General features: G+C 48.8%; 1 protein-coding gene across 14 annotated transcripts in view; it reads right to left on the bottom strand.

Annotated features, from left to right (window-relative positions):
• Positions 1 to 297: 297 nt before the first annotated feature.
• Adck1 (aarF domain containing kinase 1) overlaps positions 298 to 26800 on the bottom strand; it is an 85882-nt gene continuing 59379 nt past the window's right edge. For all 14 annotated transcript variants that reach the window (XM_021653313.2, XM_021653327.2, XM_060387932.1 and 11 more), the window contains 6 exons: positions 21332 to 21490; positions 15915 to 16031; positions 6639 to 6788; positions 5104 to 5301; positions 2823 to 3016; positions 298 to 989 (listed from right to left, as the gene is read on the bottom strand). In XM_021653313.2, coding sequence (XP_021508988.1) covers positions 818 to 989; positions 2823 to 3016; positions 5104 to 5301; positions 6639 to 6788; positions 15915 to 16031; positions 21332 to 21490 — 990 coding nt within the window. In that variant the 3' untranslated portion in view covers positions 298 to 817. The remainder of the gene's footprint in view (positions 990 to 2822; positions 3017 to 5103; positions 5302 to 6638; positions 6789 to 15914; positions 16032 to 21331; positions 21491 to 26800) is intronic.

Genomic DNA, 26800 nt, shown 5'->3' with positions numbered 1-26800 from the left:
AGCGCCAAGCTTTGGGCTTCATAACACCTCCAACCAAGGTATGGGATGTAGAAATCAGAAGACACCTCCAAGGAGCAGGATGTGACCCTGTGGCAGCAGGAATCTTACAGCCTCATGGCTCAAGGGGACAAGGTCCCAGCGTACCTAGTGTTTATGTGGATTTGTCGGCCATGTGGATTTGCACCCAACCTAGTAAATAAACTCTATAACCAATCCAGACTTCACTCTCTAGGGTTTTCCAAGGAAGCGGCTACCAAGAACAACTGAAAATCCAAATGGAGCCACTGAGTCAGAAGGTACAGTCCCTGCAACCTTGAAAGGGTTTATTGAAACACAATGCATACAATACTGAAGGTTTCACCATGACAATAGCTGCACAGTTTCAGATGCACCCTTCTTCGCTGAGATGGGACACCTTTGGGAGTGATATGGCAAAGACACAAAGTCTGTTGTCTAGCAAGTTCTGAGACCCTGCTTATGTCCTACAAGCTAAAGGTGCCTCTGTGGCACATATGGTTGGTCCGTTGTGACAATGCCCATGAAAGCGGGGATGACCAAGCCAATGGCACACACAGGAGACTGGATGGAGGTTGTTTTATCCCCTCCCCAGAGGAAACGAACTCACCCTCTAGTACATTTCAGGGCCCCACAAAAGGCTGAAGCAGGGAGCTCCAACAGCAGAGCTTGATGGTGCCATGGAAGAGCACCCTGGGACCACAGGCTAACCGTAGGCAGACATGGGTCAGTGGGTAGTCAGAGCATAAAGGAAATGAAGTGTGGGGAAACACTAGGACAGGGCAGGGAACAACAGTCCCACTCAGCGTGGAGCCTGAGTCAGCCAGCCCAGGAGCGCTGACACCCAGCAAGCTAGCCTCAAGCCCTTCACTCGAAGCAGAAGTTCGTGAAGACTGATCTGCCACAGGCTAAAGGCCTCACTGAAGGAGATCTGGGTCCTTCTGAAGAACGAGCAGGCATCCCTCTTCCTGTGCCTAGAGGAGGGGTGAGAAAGGAAGGGGAAAGAAAAGAAATGGAGATGAGAAAACACCGGCTCAGAACCATGGGGAAAAATACAAGACAGCAGGACAATTCACCAGCTTCCTGATCCTGGGGACCACTTGGTTACCCGACCATACCACTGCCCAGTGAGGGGCCAGAGGGACTCAGATTACCAAAGAAGATTTTCAAAGCAGTAAATAACAAGAGATCAAGGCTCTGATCCCCTCACACAGGAGAACATTCCATGGCTTCTTTTTCCAAAAGTACAGGAAATACGTGCCAACTTGTGTCTCACCCTGACTCAAATAGAGTCAAGGCCTTTGCAAATTCCTGAGGAGACGAGTCCCCTGAGGGTTAGGTGACTCAGGGAGGCTAGGCGCTTTACACATCAACCCAGCCTCAGACTCTCTGTACCAAAAACAGGACACAGTAAAAACTGGGATTTATGATAATGGCTTCTTGTCAGGTTTGGGGCCAGGAGCTAATCAAGCCACAGAAGTCTCATTCTCACAGCTGCTTTAAAAGAAATGGCACGACCTGTCTCAGAAGCCTGCCTGGGAATCTATAGACCCCTAATAGACTCCCCAGGTGTCTGGATCTCAGCAGATTTGCAGGCTCCATAATTCTCATTTCCCCAAGGAAGTTCATTAACCCAGGTTACCAGATTCCAAGACGTCAGAGGGCACATTCTCCATCATATGGGTTTACCTCAACTGAATGTGTCTTGCTTCCCTCACATCCTCAGGGTCACACATCCTTTCAGAAGTATAGCATCCCCACAACCCCTGCTGCCTGATCATCAGGGAGAGCCAAGACAGTCCCTGTGGAGTACTGGTCAACTATATATGGCATGGAACCTGCCTCTTCCTCTGAAACCTGCAGGAAGGGACTCTCCTCTGCTACATGGGCCTGAACTCTCCTTGGAGCCTCCGCCATGCTGCTGTCGACCTGCTTAGCTTCGAAAGAATCTCTTAACCCAAATGGCAATCTACCACCCAAGACCCCATTAAGCTCCAAACCTGGACCTTTCACTACTAAAGATTTGGCTTCCTTAGCCTCAGGGAAAAGATAAATCACATTCTGCCCTTCATTGGTCGCAGTATTTCTGCCGTAGTCCAACCACATATTTGCAAGTATATACGTGATTTATGTGGCCAAATCTGTTCTTTTTCTAGAATGAGCCATTCCTTCCCCAGGATAGAAAGGCTGGGACGCGACCACAAACTAGGCTTCCTCTTCTCTGGGCTGAGAACATTCTGCCAGAGCATTCACAATACTCAACTGGAGGCCTAGATCTTGCTTAAAAAAAAAAAAGGCATGGTTTTCTTTATTATCAGTGCCTCAAGGATGCTAAGGTACCTAGAAAGATATGTGACCCTGAGAGAGCCTAGTAACCTTCCCAAGTCACAGCCAAGATAAAGAGCAATGGTCTCACTGCCTGGGCTGGTCCTGGTAGCCAAATCCCAGAACCAATTGGAAATAGGGTCATATTGAAGCTTCCTGTCCAGGAGACATCTGGATGGTTTGAGATGCTCAAAAAAACAACTTCAAACTTTTTTGAGGGAAAGAATCATTGGAAAAGCTGGACTGGGAGGGTGGGAGCCCAGATTCTGTCCTTTGGCAAAGTACAGGCATTCTGGGCCACTCAAAGACATTGCCTCAAGGCACCTGCTGAGTTACCACAGCTGATTTTGCCCCTATGGTTCCCTGAAGGGACATCTAGAGCTTGAGAAGCTAAGATAGGGCCCTAAGGACTGGACGGTGGGGAGAGCAGAGCCCATGGGACAGGCCCTGAAACCGGGAGACCAAGATCAAAGCATACTCACTTAGCCAGTGCCCTGACACAACACCGGGACATGTTGAGAAAGGAGCTGGCACTGGAGCGGGTGCCCAGGGTGGTCTCGATGCTCCGGAGGAGCTCGTTGGTCTTCAGGATGAGCAGCATCTGGCGCGGCACATGGTTGAGGAGCTTGTTGATCTCAGGCAGGTAGCTGGCCGCGTTATTGCGGATCTCTGAGTCCTAACAGCAGCAAGGGGACATGAGAACGGTTGGTATGGCGTGTGAAGATCAGGGTGCCAGGATTATTGGTAGCCTATGACCAAGAGCACACCAACCGGGGGCTTCTAGCACAGCTTCCTTGGCACCGTGTGGAGCCCCCCCACCCAAAGAAAAGAAAAGCATTGGGCCCTGTGAGCTGACCACCCAGATGGAAGGTCCCAGCCTGGCTCCCAGGCAAGCCCCGGGAACTAGTGTACACCGGAAAGGGCCAAGGCCTCTCCAAGGCTTCTTTAGTGGACACCAGTTTCAAGCCAGGCCTGGAAGCAGCACTGCCAGTAACCAATCCCAGCACTGTAAGTCCGTAGACAGAACTCCCAGGCCCCACGCCAGCCTCACAGTACTTGAGATCGGCTATTCCCAGTACTCTACCACTGCCTGGGTCCTGACGGTGGGCACCTGCCCAACAGCCAGCCCCCACCTCCTTTGTTAAAGCAGTCCCAGGTCTGTTTATCTGAAGAGCTACTTGCTAATTGCCCCAGGCTACTGTAGGTATCTTGTCCATTTTCAGGCAGTGACGCTCCCTTCCTCAGTGACTGGCTCATTGTACCTAACCCTTAAGACAACAGGTCTGAGCATCTTCTTCCCAAGGCCTGCCAAGGGCTTCCCTTCCCCCTGGGAGCTGAGTCCAGACCTCTTCCCACAGCACATAAAGCCCTGTGTGGTGTTCGTTCTCTTTGGCCCTCCACCCTCTAGACCACACCAAATGCTTTTGCCCTGGGCCTTGGTGTGCTCAGTGTTCCAGGAGTTCATCCATCAGGCACTGCTTAGGCTGGTGTCCTCCTCGTCCTTCACACCTCAGCTCGAATGTCACCCACTACCCCAGCCCTCTGAGCCAGGCTCCCAAGCCCTTCCTCACATCACTTTACTTGTTTCCTCTAGGTACCTGTAACCTGCAATTATCCCACTTGCCTGTTTGCTCAGTTGTTTGCTGTCTGTCTCTCTCAACCAAAGTGTAAATTACACAGAAGGCCTATCTGCCTGTTGGTCGCAGGATCCTTGAAACATGCTCGGGGGCCAGCTAAAGCAAATGTTTATTGAATGAACAGACTCCAAGAACTGTGAGCAGGCAGACACTTTACATGCATTGACAGTAAAACAGAAAGCATAGCTCCTACCATCCCTAGGTTGCCCCCTCTTTTAATATCACTCTATGGCTGCAGAGCCTGGAATAGCAGGTGCTCATCACTGCCTGTAGGCCTGCTAGAGAGATATGTCCATTCCAAGGAAAATAGAGACAATAATTGGTGAGAGACAGACTCTTTAAGTCATCGTTTAAGACTCTGGATCCAGCCTTTGCTAGAAGTGCAACTTGCAGGAAAGGGCCCTGAGGCCCTTGAGTGATAGGAACACCCGAGGTCATGGTACCAGGAAGAGAAGGTGCTGGAGGCAGTGTCCAGGCTTCCCAAAGGCATCTCTTTCCTCATCTCTACATACAGTGAGCAGAGGCCTCAGTAGGGCCTGAGTCTGCCCAGCACTGAGAAATAAACAAATAAACTCCATGGGCCTGGACAGGCAAGTAGAAGTGGACAATGCTATGGGGAGCAGGAGCTCCCTAAAGTCTGTGTCCTGTCTGGAGAGTCAAAGTCCATGAACTAGGTGGGGCAAGTACAGAAAGGGGGTTTCACTTTGACACTGCCGTTTGTGGATGGGGAGGAAGTGAAGGGTCTCCTCTCCCTTATCATGAAACCAGAGAGGACTCGGGTACCCTGTGCCCAGTAAGCAAAAGAAGTACAGGGGCTGCACAAGTATGATGGCCCCTGAGAGGTTCTGAAGGAAGCCTGGCATCTCGCTAAACTTCTGGAGCCTGGGGTTTTAAGTCCACTAGCCTTATCCTACTCCGGCCTGATAAGGTCCCAGAGAACACAATAGGCTAGCCCTCCCCTGCCCTCCTCACCCCAGTGCCCTAGTTTCTATTCTCATGCTACTTCTCATCCTATGTGGCTCCAATTCAGTCCTCCATACAGAGACACAGACAATCATGAACCTGGACACTGGGTTGGCAGGGTTCCCCTGGCCCTGATCCTTGCATCTGGGAGAGGGTCACCTACCTCAGTGGCAGTGACTGGGGCTTGGCCAATGCCCCTTTTGACCGAGTCCCAGGATCGGGCTGTCAACATACAGGCAAACAGTGGGTAGAGCTCAGCAGCCCCCAGACGCTGGCTGTACAGTTTCACCCTCTCCATGTCAGTCCAGATCAGAGACTGCCACAGATGGCAGTAGTCCAGGCGGAACTCCTCCGTGAGCACCTGTAGCCAGGGCAATGCAGACAGCAACTGAGTCTCTCGGGGTCCAAGGCCTGAGCCCCCACTACATGAAGGGATGAAGGGGGCTATAGCTCCCCCAACACTTAGCCACTCCTAGGGGCCCAAGTTCAAAGCTAACAGAGCTTGCATATCACGAATTTGAAATTCCTGGGACCAGAAATGCTGTAGATTTCAGTCTTTTCTTTCTCAGATTTGCATATACATAATATCTTGCGGCTGGATCACACATCTAAGCATGAAATTCATTTGTTTCATACATGCTTTACACACATGGCCTAAAGGTAGTTTTATCCAACGTGTTTAACAATTTGGGGCATGAGACAAAGTCATGTGGCATAGAATTTCCCACGACTGGGACTGAAGATTTCTGGATTAGGGACATTCCGACTGTACTAGCAAACCTTGGTCCTAACTGACAGAGACCACTAACTGCCCTCCCAAGTCTGTATTCTCATCTCCTTTTTAGGTACAGGCTACTTCCTAGCTTCCCACAAACATGGAGGCAGTCCTCTACTCAATGCTGGCGGATGGAATGAGGGAAAAATCCTACCTCCTGCAAAGCTCTCGCCCACATTCCTAGCCCTCTCCTCTGCTATCACCTCCTGCCAGGCCTAGGGAGCAGAGCCCTGTGGGCTCTACCCACCATGCCCAGGACTTGCATGTAAGCCAGTGAACCTCTCTTGTGTCTGAGCCATCGGTCACTGGGGCTCCATGTAACAATGTCTGGCCTAATTTGGCCTGCACCCTGTTTTACCGAGCCTTTCAGAGGAGGCTGAAATTAGGGATGTGGTATCAAGGCCCGAGGGAAGGAGCAGGGGTGAACGAGGGATGTCTTCAGGGCCATCTGCCTCATGGAATCAAGTCAGGCCACGGTCCCAGGTTGATAGTGAATGTCCCACTTGGATGGTGCTGGTTGTGGCTCATTCATACTAGCCCTCGATCCCAACTTCCAGAAGACAAAGTCTGGAGCCTTCAGCCCCTGAAGTCCTAACCCTGTTTTCCTAAGGCTAAATGTGCTGTCACCTGTCTCCTGAGGATCCAGCTCACACACAGAAGTCTGAGGTGGCCTTTGGTCCCCTGCAAAGACACAGCCACATTGGCACACTCCTACCTGCCCCTCACAATGACCTCAGCATCTACACTTTGTTGCAGGGACATTGAGGTTTAGGAAACTCTCGGGATAGTGTTACACACAAAAATGACAGTTCCTGGGGGAGGGTGACCCTCCCCAGCTACCTCAGCTACCTGCCTCCTGGCCTCAGGGCTTCTGGAGGACATCAGCAGGCTCCAATCCCATGAAGGAGCGAGTTTTCTCCCACCTGGTAAAGCCCGTGGTCTAAGAGGACAATCTCAGCCTTGCCCGTGTCGGGACGCTTCCGCACCAGCACGTTGCCTGGGTGGGGGTCGCAGTGCACGAAGCCGTTGACAAAGATCATCTCACTGTACATCTTGCTCAGGTGGCAGGAGATCTGAAAGAGACAGGATCCGGTGGGAGCTCTGCCCGGCCCACACTTGCTCCAGGGGATTCTCTCATCACCCAGTCTAGTCACTTTCAAGAGATGACAGGCGCTGTTGGGCCCCAGCAGTATGAGACGATGCAGTTCTCACATCAGAGAACTCAGCTCCAATCCAACTACACGTTAGAACCACCTGGAACTCAGACGTGCTGGGCCAGGCCTAGCCTCCAGGGTTCTCTGAGTTCCCAAGGAAATGGCTGCCCTGCCCACTCCCCCCATTTCTCTCCTCCCTGCTTTCTTATCAGCCCCTCTTCACTCTTTCCCAAAGGTGAGAGTGGGTTGTGGGAACAATCCACCCACTCCTTTGAAGAACCAGGCTGGGTCAGAAACAGGTGACAGACATAGTGACCCTCCTCTGGAGCTGCCCTGCTACCAGGCCAATCCTAGACAGACCCAGAGTCCGGGCCCTGCTCCTCTCTCCCCATCCCCCAGAGCCCAATGCTAATCTGATTTATGATGTCTGTGAAGAAGAAACGACGCTGGAGAGGCCATTTAAATCATTCTGTCACTTCTGTGTGCCCTGCCAAAGCAGCCTCCTTATCTCTACTCCCTTTTTTATTAAAGCTAAAAGCCTCATCCCTGCTCGGGAGCAGCTGCTCAACAGAAGCAGACCTGAGCCCCCAGACGATCTGTCGACGGATGTCCAGGGGACAAAGATGCTCAGCCGGAAAGTAGACGCCCCAGGACACTGGCTGTCCTTGGCATTCCTTCCAGCCTCAGTTGAACCGCACGGTCATTAAGAAATGAACAACAGCGAACAGAAAGAAGCTGGCGGTCATGGGATGGGGGGGCCTCAAGATTAAGATTACACACACTCATTCTCTGGCCATCAGCTTTCTCTCCTTCAATGATCCCTGTGCCTTCCTACCTCGGGCTTTTTGGGGAAACTGTTCCCACTGCCACAGGCTCTCTTGCCATCCCCCCATCTCTAGATACAGGCCCCCTTTCTTCTTACCCAGGGCTGGAAGAGTGCTCTCACCACACACTCCTAAAAGGTAGCAGGCTTTGCCTTTTACAGCACTTGAAATCACTCTTGTGATTATTTGACAAATGACCCTCTGGTTCACTATTGTAAACTCCTAGGACAGTAGCGACTGGCTCCATTTTATTAAATGGCTTTATTGAGGTGTAATTGATGTGTTACATACTGGCTCTATTATGCATGCACTTGCTTGAAGCAGCACCAGACAGGTACAGTAAGAGTCTGCAACCAGCAAGTGCGCCTGAGCTCTCCCTGGTCTTTGAAGACGCTATTTCCCACCTCCGGAGTTTATGCTAACCCTATCAGTCTCCACTAATCCCCAAGCAGTTATAATCAGCACCAAGTTAAAAGATCAAGAATGGTCAAGTGTGCTGGCATAGATCTATAATTACAGCACTTGGGAACCTGAGATAGGAGGGTTGCAAGTCCAGGGCTAGCCTGGGCTACAAAAGACTTGACTAAAAGAAGAATCCTGCACTTGAACAATAGCTGTCTTCCTTACAGTTATGACCCCCGTGCCCTCACTTTCCAGATAAGAGACTGAGAGCAAGGAGGGTAAAGCTGCTCACGGCAGAGCCCTGTTTGTTCAAAGCAGGTATGACCCCCAGCTGTCTATACAGCTCACACCTACTTTTGGACCTCTCCCTTGAGATCTTGAACCAGCTGCTTATACTTCTGGCTTCGGTAACTAATGACTCTCAAGGGAGGCTGCAGAAGTGAGAGAGCATGTCACAGGGCTTGGGACCTAAGACTTCTTATAGATGCCGCTGTGGTAGCCCTCACAAGTCTCTGTGGAGATGAAGATGTGAAAGGCGCATCCTACCACACCAGCACTCCACTCCTGAGATTTGCCTCAGGTGAAACATAGTTTGGGACCCTGTCATTCTCATTAGGAACTTTTGACCCAGGTCAAGTCTCAGACTCATGCTGAGATGGCAGGGGACCCAGGGCCACTGTTTTCTGTTTGCTGGGAGACGGGCCTCAATCACAGCAGGTCCTGGATAAGCCAGCCAGTTCTCCACCTCTGTGCCATCAAGAACCTGTCTTTTATTATTATTATTATTATTATTATTATTATTTTGTTTTTTAGGCTCCTTGAAGCTCAGAGCCATGCTTCAGAAGGCCGTATCTGACAAACCGATTCCATTTATTAAGTAATCATTCATTTCTATTTGTCAAGGATGCATATAAAGCCCAATCAGGGCTCCTGATCAGCCCCAGATAAGCAGCGCAGCCAGACTGAGCTGACGGAATTCCAGTCAGAATGTGGAGAAGTGACATTTCATTTAGTCTGGGCAAACCTGTCACAGGGAGATGTATGATCTCCCTTAAGCTTTCTGAAATATTGTTAATCGTTCTGGGCCCCTTATTTCTACAATGAAAGATGACCCCCAGGGGCGTGGGGACTCGGAGTGAGGGCTGATCTTCCGTGGGCAGGCGGGGGTGCTGCAGCTACCACCACATACATGAGTGGCACCTCCACAGACAGCACGTGCGCACACACACGCCATTTTAACCCATGCCAGGCAGCTGCCAGTTGCAGACTTTCCTCCTTGGGAGCTGCTCTGGATGCATGCTCAGTTCAGCCAGATGTCACTAGGCCCGACAGGTGTAGAAGGCAGAGCAAGGAGCAGGAGCTGGCTGGTGCCCAGAGCTCAGCACTGAAGCCGTCTTGGTGCTGCCGCTTTGGGCACGGGTGGCCTGAGAGATAAGCCACCCTGGTCCTCCATCTCCATTAGCAGTTAGGTGTTCTGTCCAACCCCCTCATAGGGCAACCTCATGATACAAAGTCAAGTACCATTACCCAGGCGAAAGCCATTACTCAATGTTAGACACACAAATGTCACCGCTTTGGTTTTTCAGCACTGTACTTTGTAGGATACCTGGAGGAAAACGCGTACCTGTTACTACTAAGTGTAACTGTCAGAGTTATACACTCAGCTCACAAACACACAGAGAATGAAGTGCCTAAGACTTTCAGCTCAACAGTTAGGAAGCAGGTAAGAGGGTAGACCTGCTTTGGAAACAACTGTGAGGAAGCTGAGTCTTACTCAGAGCATTTGAGTGGAGAGAATTCCTGAAAATGAAATGTGAAGTACTTGTTGTCTTAAGGGGTCTTAATGAGAATTTTTTTTTTAAATCTATCTTAAAACAGCAGTTCTCAACCTGTGGGTCATGACCCCTTTGGGGGTCAAATGACCCTTTTACAGAGGTCATCTAAAACCATTAGAAAACAGGTATTTACATTACGCTTCCTAACAGTAGCAAAATTACAGCTCTGAAGTAGCAATGAAAATAAGCTTATGGCGGGGGGGGAAGGGGGGTGACATGGGTGGGTGGGAAGGGGCCGTTAGCACAACATGAAGAACTGTATTAAAGGGTCACAGCATGGAGAAGGTTGGGAACCACTGCTTTAGGACTATCTTTTCTAACGGAAAGTGACTACTTGCATCTCAACTCGAAAGAGTTTCAAGTTGATGCACGACTTCAGTCTGAGCTCATAATTCTTGATAACAAAGATGAGGAAAAGTCCATTTCCCTAGATATCAAAATCCTGGGGGCTGGGGAGGGGGGGGAGTTGGAACTGTGTTGGTCTAACTGCACCTAGGAATGACTTTGAAAGGGCACACTACTCTTGTGGCCCTACTTTCTTAGATTTTAATTTTCTTGGCATCTTGCAAAACAGCCTCTCTGGGAATCAGTCTTTCCACAGGGCAGTTAGGCCTTCCCTATCTATCTACACAGGCATTCAGGGTCATGGAGAAGTCCCAGGCCTTTGTTGGGCCAGTCACATCCCAGAAGTCAGTCTGATATCCCAGAGTCCCTCTCTTGCTGCTTCCATATTACTTTAGCTACTATGTCCTCTACAGAGGACGTCCCCAGTGCTGTTTGTGCCCTATCCACAGTGTTACGGTATAAACACGATGATTGGCAGCAGTATGTTTTTTTGTTGTTGTTTTGTTTTGTGTTTTTAGAAGTATGTTTTTTTAAGTAGCCCGTGACTGAGTAAGCCCTGCTCCAGATACCTACCCATTCTCTGCAGGAAACAGCTGAAGTGGGGAGGGTATAAAGACAGGAAGAAACCTGAGCACTTGCTCAGCGGAGACATTAATCCCTCAGGTGGCCTGACTCCTGAGAGGAGGTGCTCAATGACCAGCCCGTTTGCCTCTCCACTCCAGGGAAGCTCTCCCACGAGCTGACTTCTGAGGAACCTTGGCATCCAGAAAGGTGTCTGTCTAAAGAACAGGATATTGGTAGAAAATTTTGGCCCACCTCTAAGCAAGGCTCAGGACAGTACTCTTTACTAAAAAGTCACCGAGAAGTCTGAATTGTTTCTTGTGAAAAGAACGTGCCACTCATACGTGATTTCGCTAATTACAAATGCCTTTATTCTCTAACAGTAGGGAAGAGGGATAAACCAGGACTCCATAAAAAGGCTGAGTAAAGAATTAATTGAGTAAATAATATTTAAATCAAGGAGTTATTTTGGGACTTTTCTCAAGGCCTGAATTGGCTGAAAGTGGTTTAATTGGTCTATAATTGTGTGAATTAATTCATTCCTACCCCCAAGGAAAAGTCTATGTATGTTCCTGGGTGGGGGTGTCTCCAAAGCAAGGCCAACGTCTGGGAGAGGAAGGCAAGGCTGCTGTTGTGGCATCTGTCCCCAGAGCCTGCTGCCGGGATATCTCACCACCACCCACTCCCGTCTCCAGGAACAAAACCCGAAATCTAGAAACTGCAGAGCACTCCAGCTGCCCACTGCTGCTGCAGTTCATGTGTTCGCAGCACACAGTGATCTTGGATGAGCTGTGAGATAACGTCCCTGACCACCCTGTCGCTATGAAGTCCTCAGCCTCACTCAGGGGCAGTGGGGACAGGAGCAGAGGTGCCAGTGGGTCACAGGAAACTGAACAGTGGATCTGATGGTGGCACTTGGAAAGACACACACACACACACACACACACACACACACACACGCACGGTGATGCTTTCAGTACTTGGTCCTCAGCTGGTGGCATCATTTGGAAGGTGATGGAGATTATCGGAAGTGGAGCCTGGCTGATGAATGTAGGTCAGTTCAGGTGATACCTGCCCCTGATTCTGGCTGAGACTGCTGCTTTCTGATCTCTGGCCATATGAAGACCGCCATGTCATGGCCCGGTCCATAGACAGAGCCACTCCAATAGCCATGGCTTTCCTGCCGTGATAGACGAACCTTTTGAAACCATGAGCCAAAATATATTCATCCTCAAGTTACTTCTCTAACAACCATAAGTATTTTATCATAAAAAGAAAATCAATACAGCTTCTTTAATCAGACCTTTCCAGGCTTCACATGAGCATCAGACACAAGCATCTGTGAGGCAAGAGAGCTTTCATATCTCTACCAGAGATGCTCTACAAACCACCCAGTCCAGAGGAGGTAAAGTGAGTCCAAGGAGTCATCGCCATCAGAACATGTGTGAGACAAGGAAACTGCTGTTGGCTTCTGGTGTCTCCTCTCTAGGGTGGCAACTTACCCCACACAGACCCCATACCCTTCCACCTTGCTTGGGTCAATGTAAAAAGCCAGGGAAAGAATTCATCCCTCCCTATTCCCCTGCCCTTTGATAAACACCGTCCTGGTGGCACCAAGGAAATCAGAGAGTTTCAGTGTCGTTGTGTATTGAGCCTACAGACCAGGCTCAGCACTGGGCCAAGTGTGCTGTGTGCTTCAGTTGTCAAAGGATCCTGTAGGTCACCCGTGGTCTACTGCACACAGGAAACCAAAATTCCTGAAGAATAGCAACCCCACAGCAGAACAAACTGACAGATGACAGAGCGAGCACTAGACTCCAAAAACAGTGACTTCAAAAAACGCCTTTGGCTCAACCGATAACTGTGCTTGGAGAAAATAAGTCCCTGGGTACTACCTGGGACTCCGCTAACATCCGAGAGCATCCAAAAGTGATGGGGGTTAGAGAGAAAAAAAAACCTGTGTTTTCTCTAGTGACTTCAGGAATTGGGTCTTCAGTATCTTCAGATACCAGCCAGGAGGGCCAGGAGGTTAGAATGATACTGAGCAAAAGTGAGGAGGTCCTTTTCTGTCCACATGGGGTAGTGACAGAAACAAAGGTAATCAGGGGAAAGATAGAGAGAGACTTCAGCCTGGCTTTTCTGAAGTGACGGCAGTGCCTGGCAACCAAGTACATCCAAATGTATGCGCTCACTGTGAAGGCCAAAGACTGGACCGGAAGGAAACAAAGGTTCTCAAAGATTCTTTGGAGGAAGAGATGCCTTCTTGAGTTAATACCCTCATGAATTATGAATGACAGAACAAGTTTTTACATGGCCCTGTTGCTTATAAAACTCACATGCTGGTATCTGTCCCACAGCAGAAAGGACTTGGACTCCTATCTCAAGCACTTGAACCAAGGGCACCAGAACAATAAATGGCAGATCTAGACAACCTTGAGTACACAGCCTGTCCAACACCAGGCCTCTTGGAAGTCTCATGTTTGGTTCTGTTCACATTTCTATCTAGTACACAAAAGTAATGCCTACACATAGTAGGTGCTCAAACACATGCTGAAAGGTGACTGAGATCCTTCACTGTTCCTGCAATGACAGGAATGGATTTTGGAACTACTGCAAGAAGAAAACACAGCAAGTACTTCCGGCTACATGGAGAACAAAGCCACGGGGTCCTCTCCCTTGCAAACCCCTCTAAAATGACTTCAGCGGGAAAGAGGCAACACCCCCAGCACAATAAGAGCAGAAGGAGTAACCACAGTAGCAAACATGAGAAAGCAGGGCCATGATCTGGGGAAAGATGGCAACAGAGCAAAGGCTGAGGAGCCTTGAGCCAGCTAGAGGTGCTCTGCACTATGACATCAGCTCCAAGGAGGCTCAGTACCTGGCATCTCTAGAAACAGGTTCTGAGGATCCTAAAAGAAAAGATCAGGTAGAAGATATAGAAGTTTCAGCCAAGTCCTAAATCCATTCCCATTCTAACAGAAGTTTACTCCTTGGAGAGTGAAGGAACAGATGCCACAGTTCTCCTCCTCAGCCTGGTGACCCTAATGACCAGGGCTGAATCCAAGACTGTGTAACTATAGCCCTCTTTTCCACCTGGCTCTCTCCCTAATGAAGTACCTTGCTGGTGTCTCTCCTCAAGGCCCCTAAATCCAGTCAGCCCTCATAACCAGGTAATATCTGCCCACCAGGTCTCCTGCATCTGTCCCTGCTGCCCTGTACTGACAAACTCGGCCACCTTACTCTTGGCTAATTTCATGCCAATTAAGCCAGGCCTCAGCCCAGGAAGGGTCTTCAACACACACTCACTGAAATTCAATTAACCTTCGATAAAGGTCTTACAATCAATATTCCTTCTGTGGCTAGAAGCAGCCCTGTCTGCCTGCAGAAGACTCCCACACGACTTTTGCTTTTAATGAGATCAATGACAATTGCTGTCACCAGCACATAAAGTTGCTAGCAAATACGATCCCTGGATATACATGTTGCCAAGACTCAGGGACATAAACAGAGGGGCCTTGGCAGGCTCATGCCTTCCAGAAGGGGAGCACAGGTGGGAAGGTTCACCTGTGCTGCAGGTACAAATGCAGGTGAGCGCTGACCGCCTAAGGGTTTTATACTGGGTGAGACATTCTATAGACTCACTTGGAGACTCTGCAACCCTTTCTACCCCAGTCTCATGTACCCTGGGATACTTCCCAAGGATCTGCATAGATACACCCACTCCCCTGATGGTTCTGAAATAGATGGCACTTGAGCCAGTCGGTGCTCACTAAGCCACTGAGTCAATGGTCTATAAAATATTCAAATGCAAAGAATCCATAGTTAGAGGTCAGCTGGCCCATCACCTCACTCAGAAAATTGAGGTCTCTGTTTGGATACTGGCTTTTCCCACACATATAGGAAAGGTGATGGCAGGAACAAGCGGGCCCAGGCTCAGAGGGTCCACCCTGCCCTCTAGCTGGCTCAGTCACAAGCAAGCCACGAATTCAGCGCACCTGTTTCTGTGTTTACCCTCGCCTTGGAAAATCAGAGCACTTCTGAAGAGATGCCGTTCCAGCCGTAGCTTGCTGGAGCCAGAGATATAAATGGATGAAGGTGGCCCCAGGCTGGAAGTCCATCTCTTCCAGTGACGACACAGGGCAAAGATGTTGGGTTTCCTGGTTAGCAGCCAGGGCTCTGCTTCCTTTTGGGGAGACTCTAGAGGTGCCTTCCCAGCAGTGCCCAGGCATTTCCCACTGTAGCCAGACTCTGTGAGCCACCCAGGCACCATCCCTGCACCTACTATAGGAGCTGAAAGCAAAGGAGCAGTTGGAAGTTCCCAGTGTTCTGCTAACAAAGGGGCATATTCAGCCCTCCAGCTGCCAATTCCCTGGCACAGTCACTGATGCAGCCATCATCCAAGGGGCTACAAGTTCTTCTGTAGACCCACATGCGTCTATAGGAAGGAGATGGAGAAGGTGGAGGAGAAAGGACCTGGGTTCTAATCCTGGTTCTAATCCCCACTGAGGATTTAGCTGATCGTGTCTGACTCCAGCATGGGCACTCTCAATACCCAGACCCTGGAGGCAAAGGGACTGTATTAACAATAGGTATGGGTGAAAAGGGGCAACTCCCTCTTTCCTAGGGGTCCTGTGGTGACCAAGAAGCAGAAGGTGAGGTACGGAACCTGGTCCACTAGCCAGTTTCCCTGATAGCAGGGGAACAGAGGTTCCATCTTCTCCGTTGCTCTGTGAAACTGATCGAGGTGACTGCCACAGTGCCCTTTGTTCCACACCTTGAGTCCTGCAGTGGTAGCCCAGGAGGGTAGGGTGGCAGCTGATAAACAGGCCCCGTGGAGACAGAGAGACTAAGTCCCTGACGGCACTGCTGCTCAGCTGCATGGACTTAGCTGCTGTGAGAAAAGCAGCCAGCAGCAACCTCGTGCCCAGGGAGGCTTGCTTGTCCCTGTCCGCACTATAGGACCAGCACTGCATGGGGAAGTGGGCCAGGCCCTAAGCCCTCAGAGCCCAGGCCTAGCAAAGCAGCCCCAACCACCCTTCCCTCTCTCCCTCTGTCCCCAGCACTAGCCCCTGCCTCACCTCGTTCACGTCGATCTGGTTCTTCTCCATGTAGTCCCTGTCGTTGACCTGCCCTCCCTCCACAAATTCCATCAGCAGCACCCTCTTGGTGGACAGCTCCCAGTGGATCTGGGGGACCTGCAGAAAGAGGAGGAGGGAGCGGTCAGGGCTGGCCCCTGGTACAGTTCTGGGAGCCAGGCACTGGCACATACCACTTTTGGGATGCAGCCATTGCCACAGAGGAGAGCTGAGGTGAGGACTAAGCAGAGTGCCTCAGCCAGGTGGCCCTTATAGCAGGACTCCGTCACAAATCTTTCATGAAGGTGGGAGCAGCTTCCCCATCCCCTCACTGCCACTCCCCTAAACCCCTCACCCTCCACACAAATGGGTACTTGGGAGAGAAATGTTTCCTACCTACCTGGAGGCTACTATTAAGCCTTTAAGTGCAAATGTCCACCACAGGCTCATCATGTGTTAAGGCCTGATCCCCAGCTGGTAGCGCTATTTTGAAAGATTTGGGAACTTTCGGGAGGTGGGTCCTGGCTGGTAGAAGAAGGCCGCACTAGAGGCAGGCCTCCGGTGCAGGAGTCCAGGCCTGTATGTGGACGTTCTCTGTTTCCTGGTCCCTATGATGGAAAGAGCCTCCAGTATTTCCTTCTCAACCACAAGCTCCACAATGAATTCACTGCCATGATGGAGTGAAACCCTCTGAAGACGTAAGCCAGAACAGATCTTTCTTCCTTAGGATGTTTCCATCAGGTACTATAGTCAATGTTTCACACATAGCTAACACCAGTGTTAGGAGCTGTTTCCTTCTGCCTCTCCCTGCATCAGACCTTTGCTTGGCCCTAAGCCTGCTACAGTTCTCGAATCTGAGAAATAGGTCTGTTGAAGCAATGAACTGAGTTTGAACCAGAGGATAATTTCTGTTTTCTGCTAGTTTCCTCCAAGCCGCCTACGGCAGATAATGCTGGATCTTAACCCAATGTCTATTACCCATCTTCCTCTTTCCCACACGGGAGAAACTGAAACCCTTTCCCTGCCCGTCCCATAGTAAGTGGTCACATGATACAGTTCTGGCCCATCAAATGTAAGCAGCAGTCTACTAGAGGATTCAGGAAAGGTTTGTCTTTTCTTCATAAAAGGATGCCTGTGCTACTATTCTTCTCTTTCTCTCCCACCCTGAAAGTGAATGTGACTCTTGCAACCATGGGGGAGTGGGGACTAAGAAAGTCAGAAGTGCCAGCTCTGATGTTGTTACACTACCAACTACCATCAGCAACCAACCACTGCCCTCCTTCCCAAGTTATGAAGATAATAAACATTTTGTGAATTATGTACATTGTGGCGGGGGGAGGTAATGTGCTCAAGGGCACAGGTGCCCTAGGCATCTTATCCCCCTGGAGTTGGAGCCACAGGCCATTGTAAGACATCTGATATGGGTGCTGGGAACCAAAGCTGGGTCCTCTGGAAGAACAATGCATGTTCTTAACTGCTGAGCCATCCCTCTGGCCCTAAAAATAATCATTAAAACAAACAAACAAGCCAGAGGTGATGGTACAGGCCCAGCAGAGGCAGGTAGAGCTCTGTGAGTTTGAGGCCAGCCTGACCTACAAAGTACATTCCAGCATAGTCAGGACTACAACAACAACCAAAAAAAAACAAAACAAAAAAAAAAAACAAAGAAAAAAAACTGTCTCAAAATTCAAAACAAAACAAAACAAAAATCCCTGTGACTGTGGAAACACCTAAAAGCAAAAGAGAACAGATTTCCTCAGGAGCAGCAAGGTGTCAGGGAGCACCACAGGCTGCATGATGCCACATAAGCACGTGACAACATCAGCACCACCAAAGCCATGATGCTTTCAGCATGCCATTTCTCCAAAATTTTGATGACTATTTCCTCTTAAGGAGAAAGCCCAAGGGCAGCTAATTCAAGACTGAGCCCTCCTCTAACCCATAGCCAAGACTCATCTAGGCAGCCCTCAAGTCCAGCTATTCACTTCTCGCTCTTCTGAAAAAGCTGTACCACAGATGGTTCTCTTACCTCCTCAAACCTGTTTCCTTCTCTGGCAAGGGGCCCTGCAGGGGGTGGAGCTAGCCACAAGCAAAGTCCTTGTGCTGAGAAGTCCTGAGCCTAAGCTAGGTTTTCACCATTTGGAAATCCGCTGATCAAGAAAGAGCCTTTCTGGATTTTGAATGTGAGATTTAGATATACCTGTCGACTAAAAACAAGCACACGTCTGTCATTACAGTTGTTCCTGGTCTCCAGAGGAAAGGTACATTACTTGGGTGCCTTTGGTTAAGCTCTTACATTGATTTGGAAACCTAAGAGCTTGGCAGTGGGCCTTGGTGCTCTGTAAACATTAGGCCAGAGCCCCGGGAGGACCTACTGAACAATTTGGAGGACAGCCAGGAGAGCACCAAGGGTAGAGTGAAAGCCCAAGGCTGCAGGCTCTCTGGGCTGCCTGGGCAGGGGCAGGGTAGGCTGGGGCCTCCCTCCCATACCTTCATCCCCTATGGTGTGGCCAGTCCAGTCTGATCATCACATGCCCTTTTTCTCAGCAACGGGGGCTGGAAAGTAGGCTGTTATCACATAGAAATGGCCACAAAATCACAAAACAGAAAACTGCCTGACTTATTCTGCAAGTCCCCAAACAGCTATGTCTCACCACTGCCCATCTACTTCTGCCATCTAGGAAGGGAAAAGCAAGAGATGACATTGGCAGGTGGTGATAAAGAAGGCACGCTCTGGGATGCCTCTCACTAGGTACTCACTGGCCCCAGCAGGACCACCTCTGGCCTATGGGACCCTAACCCATGATCTATATCATCCTGGACAGCACCCCCATAGAGGCCCACTTGAGAGCCCCACCTATCTCCATATCAAGACCAATCCAACCCCAAGATGTGGACTATAAAAAGTTCTAAGGCCTTGGGTAGTCTTAGCCTCATGGTGGGGCCTGACCTTGAACTTCTACTTTGTGCATGTGCTGTGGCTCATCTAGACCCTCAGCTATCCCCCAGGTACAGTCTTCCTGCAGTCAGAGCCTAGCTATGCTCAGCCTCCTCCTTGCTGTTTTGACTGTGGACACAGGCATAGTCTTTCTGAGTCCAAGTAAGATGGTGTTTACAGTTATGGAGGAAGCTGCTTCACCTCACTTACCACTGGCATGGAGAGAGGACAGGTGCCCCACACAGGACCAGATGCTGACCTGCTGGTCAAACACCAGGTGTCCTGTGACAGCCACACAGTGACTCATGAGGGTCCTGATCCAGCTCAGAGCTGAGTCGATGCAATACACTCACACACTGATGCAAACTTATGTGTCTCTGTGATTCAGAAATGTTTCCCACAAGTACTACAAAGGCAGTTTGATGTGCAGGCTTTTAAGCCAAGGCTGTCTCCAACCTGCTTTTGCCCGTTGCTGGTTCACTCTGTAACCCTAGGCTAATGACTGCTGTTTCCCCACTGATGACATGGGATTTAAAACACCACCTCCTGCCAGGGGTGGTGATGCATCCCTTTAAACACAGCACTTGGGAGGCAGAGGCAGGCAGATCTTTGTAAGTTTGAGGCCAGCCTGGCCTACAGAGTGAGCTCTAGGACAGTCAAGGCTACACAGAGAAACCTTGTCTCAAAAGTCAAAAAACAAAAAACAAACAAAAAAAGTCAAAAAACAAAATCTCCTTTGTGAGGCTGCTCTAAGGCTTAAAGAGTAAATACACGCGCATCACTTTTAGGCGTGTCTAACACATTAAGAGGTCAGATGTTATCACTCATGCTGCTCATCTTTGAGAGTCTACTGAGCTATGTGACACTTCTCCAAGAAGTGTCTTGAAGCTCCTGACTTCAGAGAAACTCTGGAGTGACCCTGCCTATTCTCATCCCCACTCTACCCAGAGGCATGCTCTTATCTCTTCTCGTTCCAAACCTATGCTTAGGCAGTTTCTCCCTTCCTGACTATCCCCAACTATCCCCTAGGTTACACAAGCCCAGCTGCCTGGCACAGCCCTGTTCCATGCATGCTCAGATACATACTGCTCAGTCTGGCTGCCCTTCACCTCCTTCAGGCCTCCTCTCAGAGATGGGCTGAGGCCCAGAGATTGACGGTGAAGGGTCGAGGTTATTAAACCCCACTTTAGCACTGGAAGAGGCCTCACACACGAGGCAAACTCTTTGCTGAGGCTTAATTACGCACAGATGTTGTGATGGGGTGCCAGCATGCAAGAGCAATCTATCTACAGTTTTAAAAGCAGAGCTGGGTTCACAGCGCAAAATTTGCTTCCTGCTCATGATGTGCTTAGGCGAAATTAATTACTCAGGAGCCTTCACTCCTCCGTTGTCTTAGGAATGGTATGTGAGTTCTGACAGCAGCAGGTCAGATCAGTATGTTAATTATTTACCAATCTGGCATCCTTGTTTCAAAAATCTGTGTTGTTTTTATTATTATTATTACATGTCTTGGTCTGGCAGTTGCTAGTTGGATCCAGCCAGGGGATGATTCTGCCGTTTCCATGGAAACAGTGGAGGAGATTATTGGGTTTGTCTGGCTCGGCACTGTGGCACAGAGGGGCACCTCTGCCAGGTAAAAGGTGGCAGGAACTCTGAGTAGCAGACACAGAGTCGGAGAGCCTGGGCTAGAACTGGAAACCTCCCCAAGACGCAGCTGTGCATGGGGATGGGCTGCAAGGGACCACCATCAGGATGTGTCAGCACACTGTTGGTGCAAAAGTATCTGACACACTAAAATGCTCCCTGAACACGAAACAAAAAGTGTCCACTGTGTGCAAAACGCTTTGTAAGACAGGCGACACATGCGTCTTCTTGCTCCCGTTAAGTGGGAGGTTTCTAGGGCCATCCTACAGGGCTTCCCACAGCAAGAGATCAAGGAAACGATAAATACAGTATAAGGAATAAGAAAAATGGGACATGCAAGTGGACACGCACTTGAGGCCCTGCAGCCTTCTGCTTCTTTTTCTGGGTCACTGACCACGCGTCTTTCTCTCATGAGCCTTGAGGTTTCTGTTGTACAGTTCTGCACACTGTAGTGATGGCTAGAAACACTGTTGTAACAGGACATGAGCAAATGTAATACGTATCTTTGGAGCAGGAATAAATAGGAGCAGATAGTGTTAGCTAACCCGGTCACCGCCATCATCATCACTCCACCGTCTATGGAGGCAGGGGCCACAGCACACAGTCCCACGGGGCTGTTTGGTGTTGATTATGCAAAGAACATCCGTTCACTTGACTGGCAGGTCAACGAAGGGGTTCACTCTTTTGGTAATTGCCTTCAAGGGCTTTAATATGGGTCTCCAATTACAAATCACTCACCTTGAGTAAGAAACTTTGGCAAAGAGATGTCCCAGCTCAGGCCCTCTAAGTGGGGATATCCAGACCCCTGCACTCACTCCCTAATGCCCTGCCCTCCTACCTTTAGGAAGTCAAAGTGCTTGAGCATGTGGGCCACTTTCTCGGCGTTCCTCCCTTCATTTAGGAAGTCCAGCTCCAGAGGCAGGTTCTTCTTGGCTTCGTCCACCAACCACATGAATTCAAAATCTGGGAAGAGCTGCTTCACAGCCAGGACGAGCACCTGAAATCCACCAAGCAACCTGTCAGTCAGCCCATGGGACCCACCAAGGAAGGTGCACTTCCTAGCCCCTGCCTGGGTCTCCCCTGAAGTACATGTGGGGGAAGGAGAGCTGTTCTCCTGGCTTCTGTCACTATAACTGTACCAAGTCCAAGATGATAAGAAGCTAACAGCAGCCTGAAGTAACCTTGACGACTGTTGGCTAGGTGCTGCCTGGCTGAGTTCCCAGTATTGCACTGAGCTCTCATGTTCCTTGAATCCACACAATTACGGGAGATACATAGGAACATGCCATGTCACCATTCAGGGCTCTGGGAGTTCCTATGACTTTTTCCAAATCTGCCCAGCAAGGAAGCCTCCCAAGACCTTGTTCAAGACAGTTTCCATGACCTGTGCTGTGGCCACTCAATATTTGTTCTTACTTTGTTGTCATTGTTTTGCTAGTGGTGGTTTGACTGGGTTGCTTACGGACTAAACCTAGGGCCTTGTACATGGTAGATGGGCAAGCTCTCAACAGCTGACTGAAATCCCCGGCTGGGGTTGTTCTGCACCAGCTTACAAAGGAGGTCCTTCCATTGCAGTGGTCACCTTCGCTTGCTTAAGCCGAGAGGCTGGGACTGAAGCAGTTGCAATACAGGCCAAGCATGCCTGCCTTAAAGTTCTGGAGTCAGGAACACCCCAAGATCTGAAACTTCCTGAGTGCCCACAGGACATCACAAATGGAAACTTCTGCACCTCATGACCTCATGAGGGGATACTACAATTATTATATAAAATTTACCTTCAGGCTCTGAGTGTAAAACGTATACGAGATGTAAATGAATTCTGTCTTCAGACATGGGACCATGCCCAAGATGCCTCATTATATGGGTGCAAAAATTCTGTAATCCAAAAAAAGCCTAAAACACTCCTGATCCCAAGCATTCTTTTATAAGAGATATACCGTCCCTACCTTAGTTTCTATATGTTATCTGCATAAAATAAAACCTTTCATAATTTAAAAATTTGAATAACAAAGTATACAGGCTTGACAAGACAAAGGCTTGCCCACCTAGGTGAAAAATTTAGAATTTTGACACTCTGCTCACTGTGGATTCTTGAGTGATGAGATGGGGGTTAGAAGTTTTATCTGGGTGCAAGTTTGATGATGTGAGTTGGAGATCAGAGGTAGAGGACAAGAGAGCAGTGAGAGAAGCCAAACACACACCATGGCCCCACGGGCGTGGTAGGGACTCAGTGTCAATGCCCCCTCACTCCCCACCTTCCCTTTCCAACCTTCAGAAGGACTCACTAGCCCCCCATTGACTGGCTGGTTCTATGTGTGCATTAGTGCTGGTTATGCGCACTGTTCTAGACACGTATGAAAAAGAGAAAATTCAGAATCTATGGCAAAGCCAGCACCCAGGAGGCATTTGCTGCTTTGTTTTGAAAACCTACCTCCTCTGTGATACGCTGGGTGCCATTCTAAGAGCCCTCACATGGGGTTACCATGGTCAATTTCTAACAAAACCATTTTTAATTACACTGGGCTATTGTCTAGTCACTCACGAGCTAGACCTGTGACCTTACACCAACTCACTTCATCTGTTGTGTTTCTGTTTGTGTCTCATGAAACAAAAAAGAAGCAGTGACCACAACGGGCCACGGTGCTATGCATCAGACCCAGGAACCGGAATTTAACAGCCTACGGATGCCGCCTCTCATGAAGTATCCTCAGATGACCCTCAGCTGCCACTGAAGTGGGGACAGAGCAAGTACATGAAAGTAAAGATGGCTGTCAGAGGCCTAAGCCCAGCCTGGGGCGTCAGGGCTACTGGAAGCAGCTGAAGTCCTCTCTCTAGGTCCACGTTCATTAAAAAAGAAAAGAAAACAGGCTGCAGGCTCAGGAAAGCAGCCCAGGGAGCTCCCTTACTTGTACAATCAGCACTTGACCTCTTGGGTCAAACCTGGGCATACATAGGGTGGCCTAGGGAGCCTACACAGGTCTGTGTTGAAGAAGCTGCTGACCAAGCAGCCATTACTCACTGCTTTCTGTATGTTCATGCTATTTATGAAATTTTTAATTTCCCTTAATATCCAAGCATACTGAAAGGCATTTTAAAGGTTTTTCCATCACTGATCATTCACATAATTAGCCGATCCTAATGCTATTGGTCACCATTAGTACTCTATGCCATCCGTCACAAAGGCAGACGCTTTAATAATATTCATTGCTAAGAACTAATTATTACATTAATCCATATCCCCAAACCTTCACAGCACTCACAGATCTGGGTTCCAAGTCATTCTGTGGGTGCTGGGTCCCTCGGTGACTACCCAGGCCCTCTTACCAGGGAAGAATACAAGAGTCCGATGGGCATCCGAAACTGCAGATGACACCAAGCCCTATATTTTATTGTTCTTTCCTTTACACAGAGACTTATAATTTATTTTTTTTATATTTTTTTATTTTTTATTTTTTTTATCAGTTACATTTTATTAACTCTGTATCCCAGCCCTGTCCCAATCCCTCATTCCCTCCCAGTCCCTCCCTCCCTCCCTCATCTCCACCGTGCCCCTTTCCAAGTCCACTGATGGGGGGACTTCCTCCCCATTCATCTGATCCTGTTTTATCAGGTATCTTCAGGACTGGCTGCAAAGCCCTCCTCTGTGGCCTAACAGGACTGCTCCTCCCTTCGGGGGTGGGGAGACCAAAGAGCCAGTCATTGTGTTCCTGTTAGAAATAGTCCTTGTTCCCTTCACTTTGGGAAACCAATTGGTTACTGAGCTACCACAGGCTACATCTGAGCGGAGGTTCTAGGTTATATCCATACATGGTCCTTGGTTGAATGTCAGTCTCAGAAAAGACCCTGTGCCCAGATATATTTGGTCCTTGTGGAGCTCCTATCCTTTCCCCATCAGACTAACTCCCCTTCTTTCTTATGATTCCCTGTACTCTGCCAAAGGTTTGGTCATGAGTCTTTGCTTTGAAAACACTGCTAGTTAGAGTCTTTCAGATGCGCTCAGTAGACTCCTGTCATACGTTCGATGCACATCCCATCTGTCTTTCTAAACGAGGATTGATCATCTTACCCCATGTCCGCTCAATTGATTATCTTTTTTAGGTGTATAGATTTCATTATGTTTATCATATCTTATAGGTCTATATAAGTGAGTATATCCCATGTTCTTATAATTTATAAATGAGGCACAGCAAGCAAGAAAAAATAACAAGCAATTATAGTAATATACTGCAATAGAAGTTACATAGATGCAGTCTCTCAAAATAGCTTACGGTGCTAAACTGACTGGTTGGCTGTGGGTAACCGAGCCACAGACACCTGGAAAACTATGAAAAACAGAGTGAATAAAGGGAGCCTCTGTCCTTCAAACGGAGAGGTTTGTGTGCCACTGAGATGGCTCAGTGGGTGAAAGGCACTCGCTGAATGTCCTGATGACTCGAGCTCAATCCCCAAAATCCGCAGAAGAAAGGGAGACCCTGACCCGAAGATCATCTTCTGACCTCCTCACAATGCCTTGGCACCCACCCACACCCACACCATACCCATACTTTTGTCTGAGGAGAAGCGGCAGTCTCGAAGTTACAGCAGTCCATCCTTCCCCTACGTGAGGTGGCCAACTTCAAATCTGGATGTCAGTGATGAAACCCAGGAAGCGCATGGTTTTGCCCCTAACTCAGGGGTTCACCAACCTCTGACATTTGTTAGGTGAAGAGGAGGAAGGGAAGGGTCATGGGGTCGCAGGGGTCTGGCTGCGGACATGCCTCACTTTTCCTGGCTTAGGAGAAAAAGGAAGTCCTGCTTCACTGTCCATGTTCAGTGCATACCCACCCAAGAGCCTAACCTAAGTAGAGTCATTTTGGTTTCTTTTTGACAACAGATGCAACTAACTAACATGAAACAGGTGTTGTCTTCCGTTTGCCTTTTTAATTTTTCCCCCAAATGCACTTTCTCCATAAAATTCTCCTAGCAGCCAGTGTTTTCACCAGCAGCCAGCACTTACTCAACACTCGCAGATGTTTATTGGACACTCACATGAATGAAGAAGTGAATATGAAAATGAACACATGAATATTTCAGAGTATTCAGCCTCTCCTTGAGACAATTACATGCACAGCTGAGTGATGGGAATGGGCTAGGCTTTGTTTGGGAGATTTGGGTGGGGAAAGGGTTACCCCTGAGTTCCTGAGAACCATAGAATAACTGAGAATTTGCTTCCAAATCTGCAGCCTTATCAGTCAGGGTACAGTCGGTAACTAATGCCTCCCTCAAGATAAAGTAAGAAAAATAGAGCAAGATACTGTGGACAATGCCTGTGACGCCAGCATGAGGGAAGTTGAGACAGAAGGATTGGAGTGAGTTCACAAACAGCCTGGGCCACAAATCTATATCAAAAAGAAAAGAAAAATACAGGTAATGAAATTATTGCCCTATACAATAACTCTGCCTCACAGTAGAGAAAAATCAATTGTGAGACATACAAAAATAGAATGGAAAAATAGGATCATGGAAGTTTGAAAACTAGAGACAGTTATTTTATTTGTTTACTTATTGGGTTTTTTAAAGATAGGGTCTCTCTATGTAGCTGCATATACTAGAGCTAGTTATGTAGTCTATTCTGGCCTCAAACTCACAGAGATCCTCCTGCCTCTGCCTCCCAAGTGCTAGAATTAAAGTTGTGTACCCTCACGCCTCTCCACAGTGACAGCTATTTATAATTGCTGAAGGAGGGGAAACCTGAAAATACTCATCACTTAGGACCTACAATGTGCCAGTTGTATGCTATGAGAAACTTTGTAGACACTCATTTAACCATCCTGCCCACTTTGCAAAGAAGGAACGTGCTTCTGGGAGCCCTGAGCACCCCTGAAACAGTTCATAACTGCCTAGCCAGAATCTAGACCCTGGTTTTTCTCCATCCTTTCTAGAGTCTTGCTTCACACAAGGCAGTGTGAGTTAATACAATAGGAGGCTCAGGGAAGGCACAGAAAGAGCCGTGTAAAGGCAGCGGAGGCTACTGTTACTAAAGGCTATAAAAGAAACCTGTTCCGCGGAAGGCAGTGCTCTTAGAGAAGGCCTGCTCTGATTGGAGCTGGCGAAATAGGTGCTGATGAGGACGAACAGTCCGTTCAGGGTATGTACACAGCCTGCCACTCACTGGGCTTATCTTTTTACAAGTAAGTTATTAAAGCTCGTGCCTTTTAGAACATGGAAGTACAGAGTGAACACATCCCATAACACATCCCATGGGAGGGCTTATAACCCTGCATATTTACATATCTGTTTCTTTTAACTAGGATCAACTGTTGGATAC

This window comes from Meriones unguiculatus, chromosome 7 (assembly GCF_030254825.1).
Source record: "Meriones unguiculatus strain TT.TT164.6M chromosome 7, Bangor_MerUng_6.1, whole genome shotgun sequence".
In the NCBI taxonomy this organism is placed as follows: domain Eukaryota; kingdom Metazoa; phylum Chordata; class Mammalia; order Rodentia; family Muridae; genus Meriones; species Meriones unguiculatus.
This window is presented reverse-complemented; position numbering and strand designations above follow the sequence as displayed.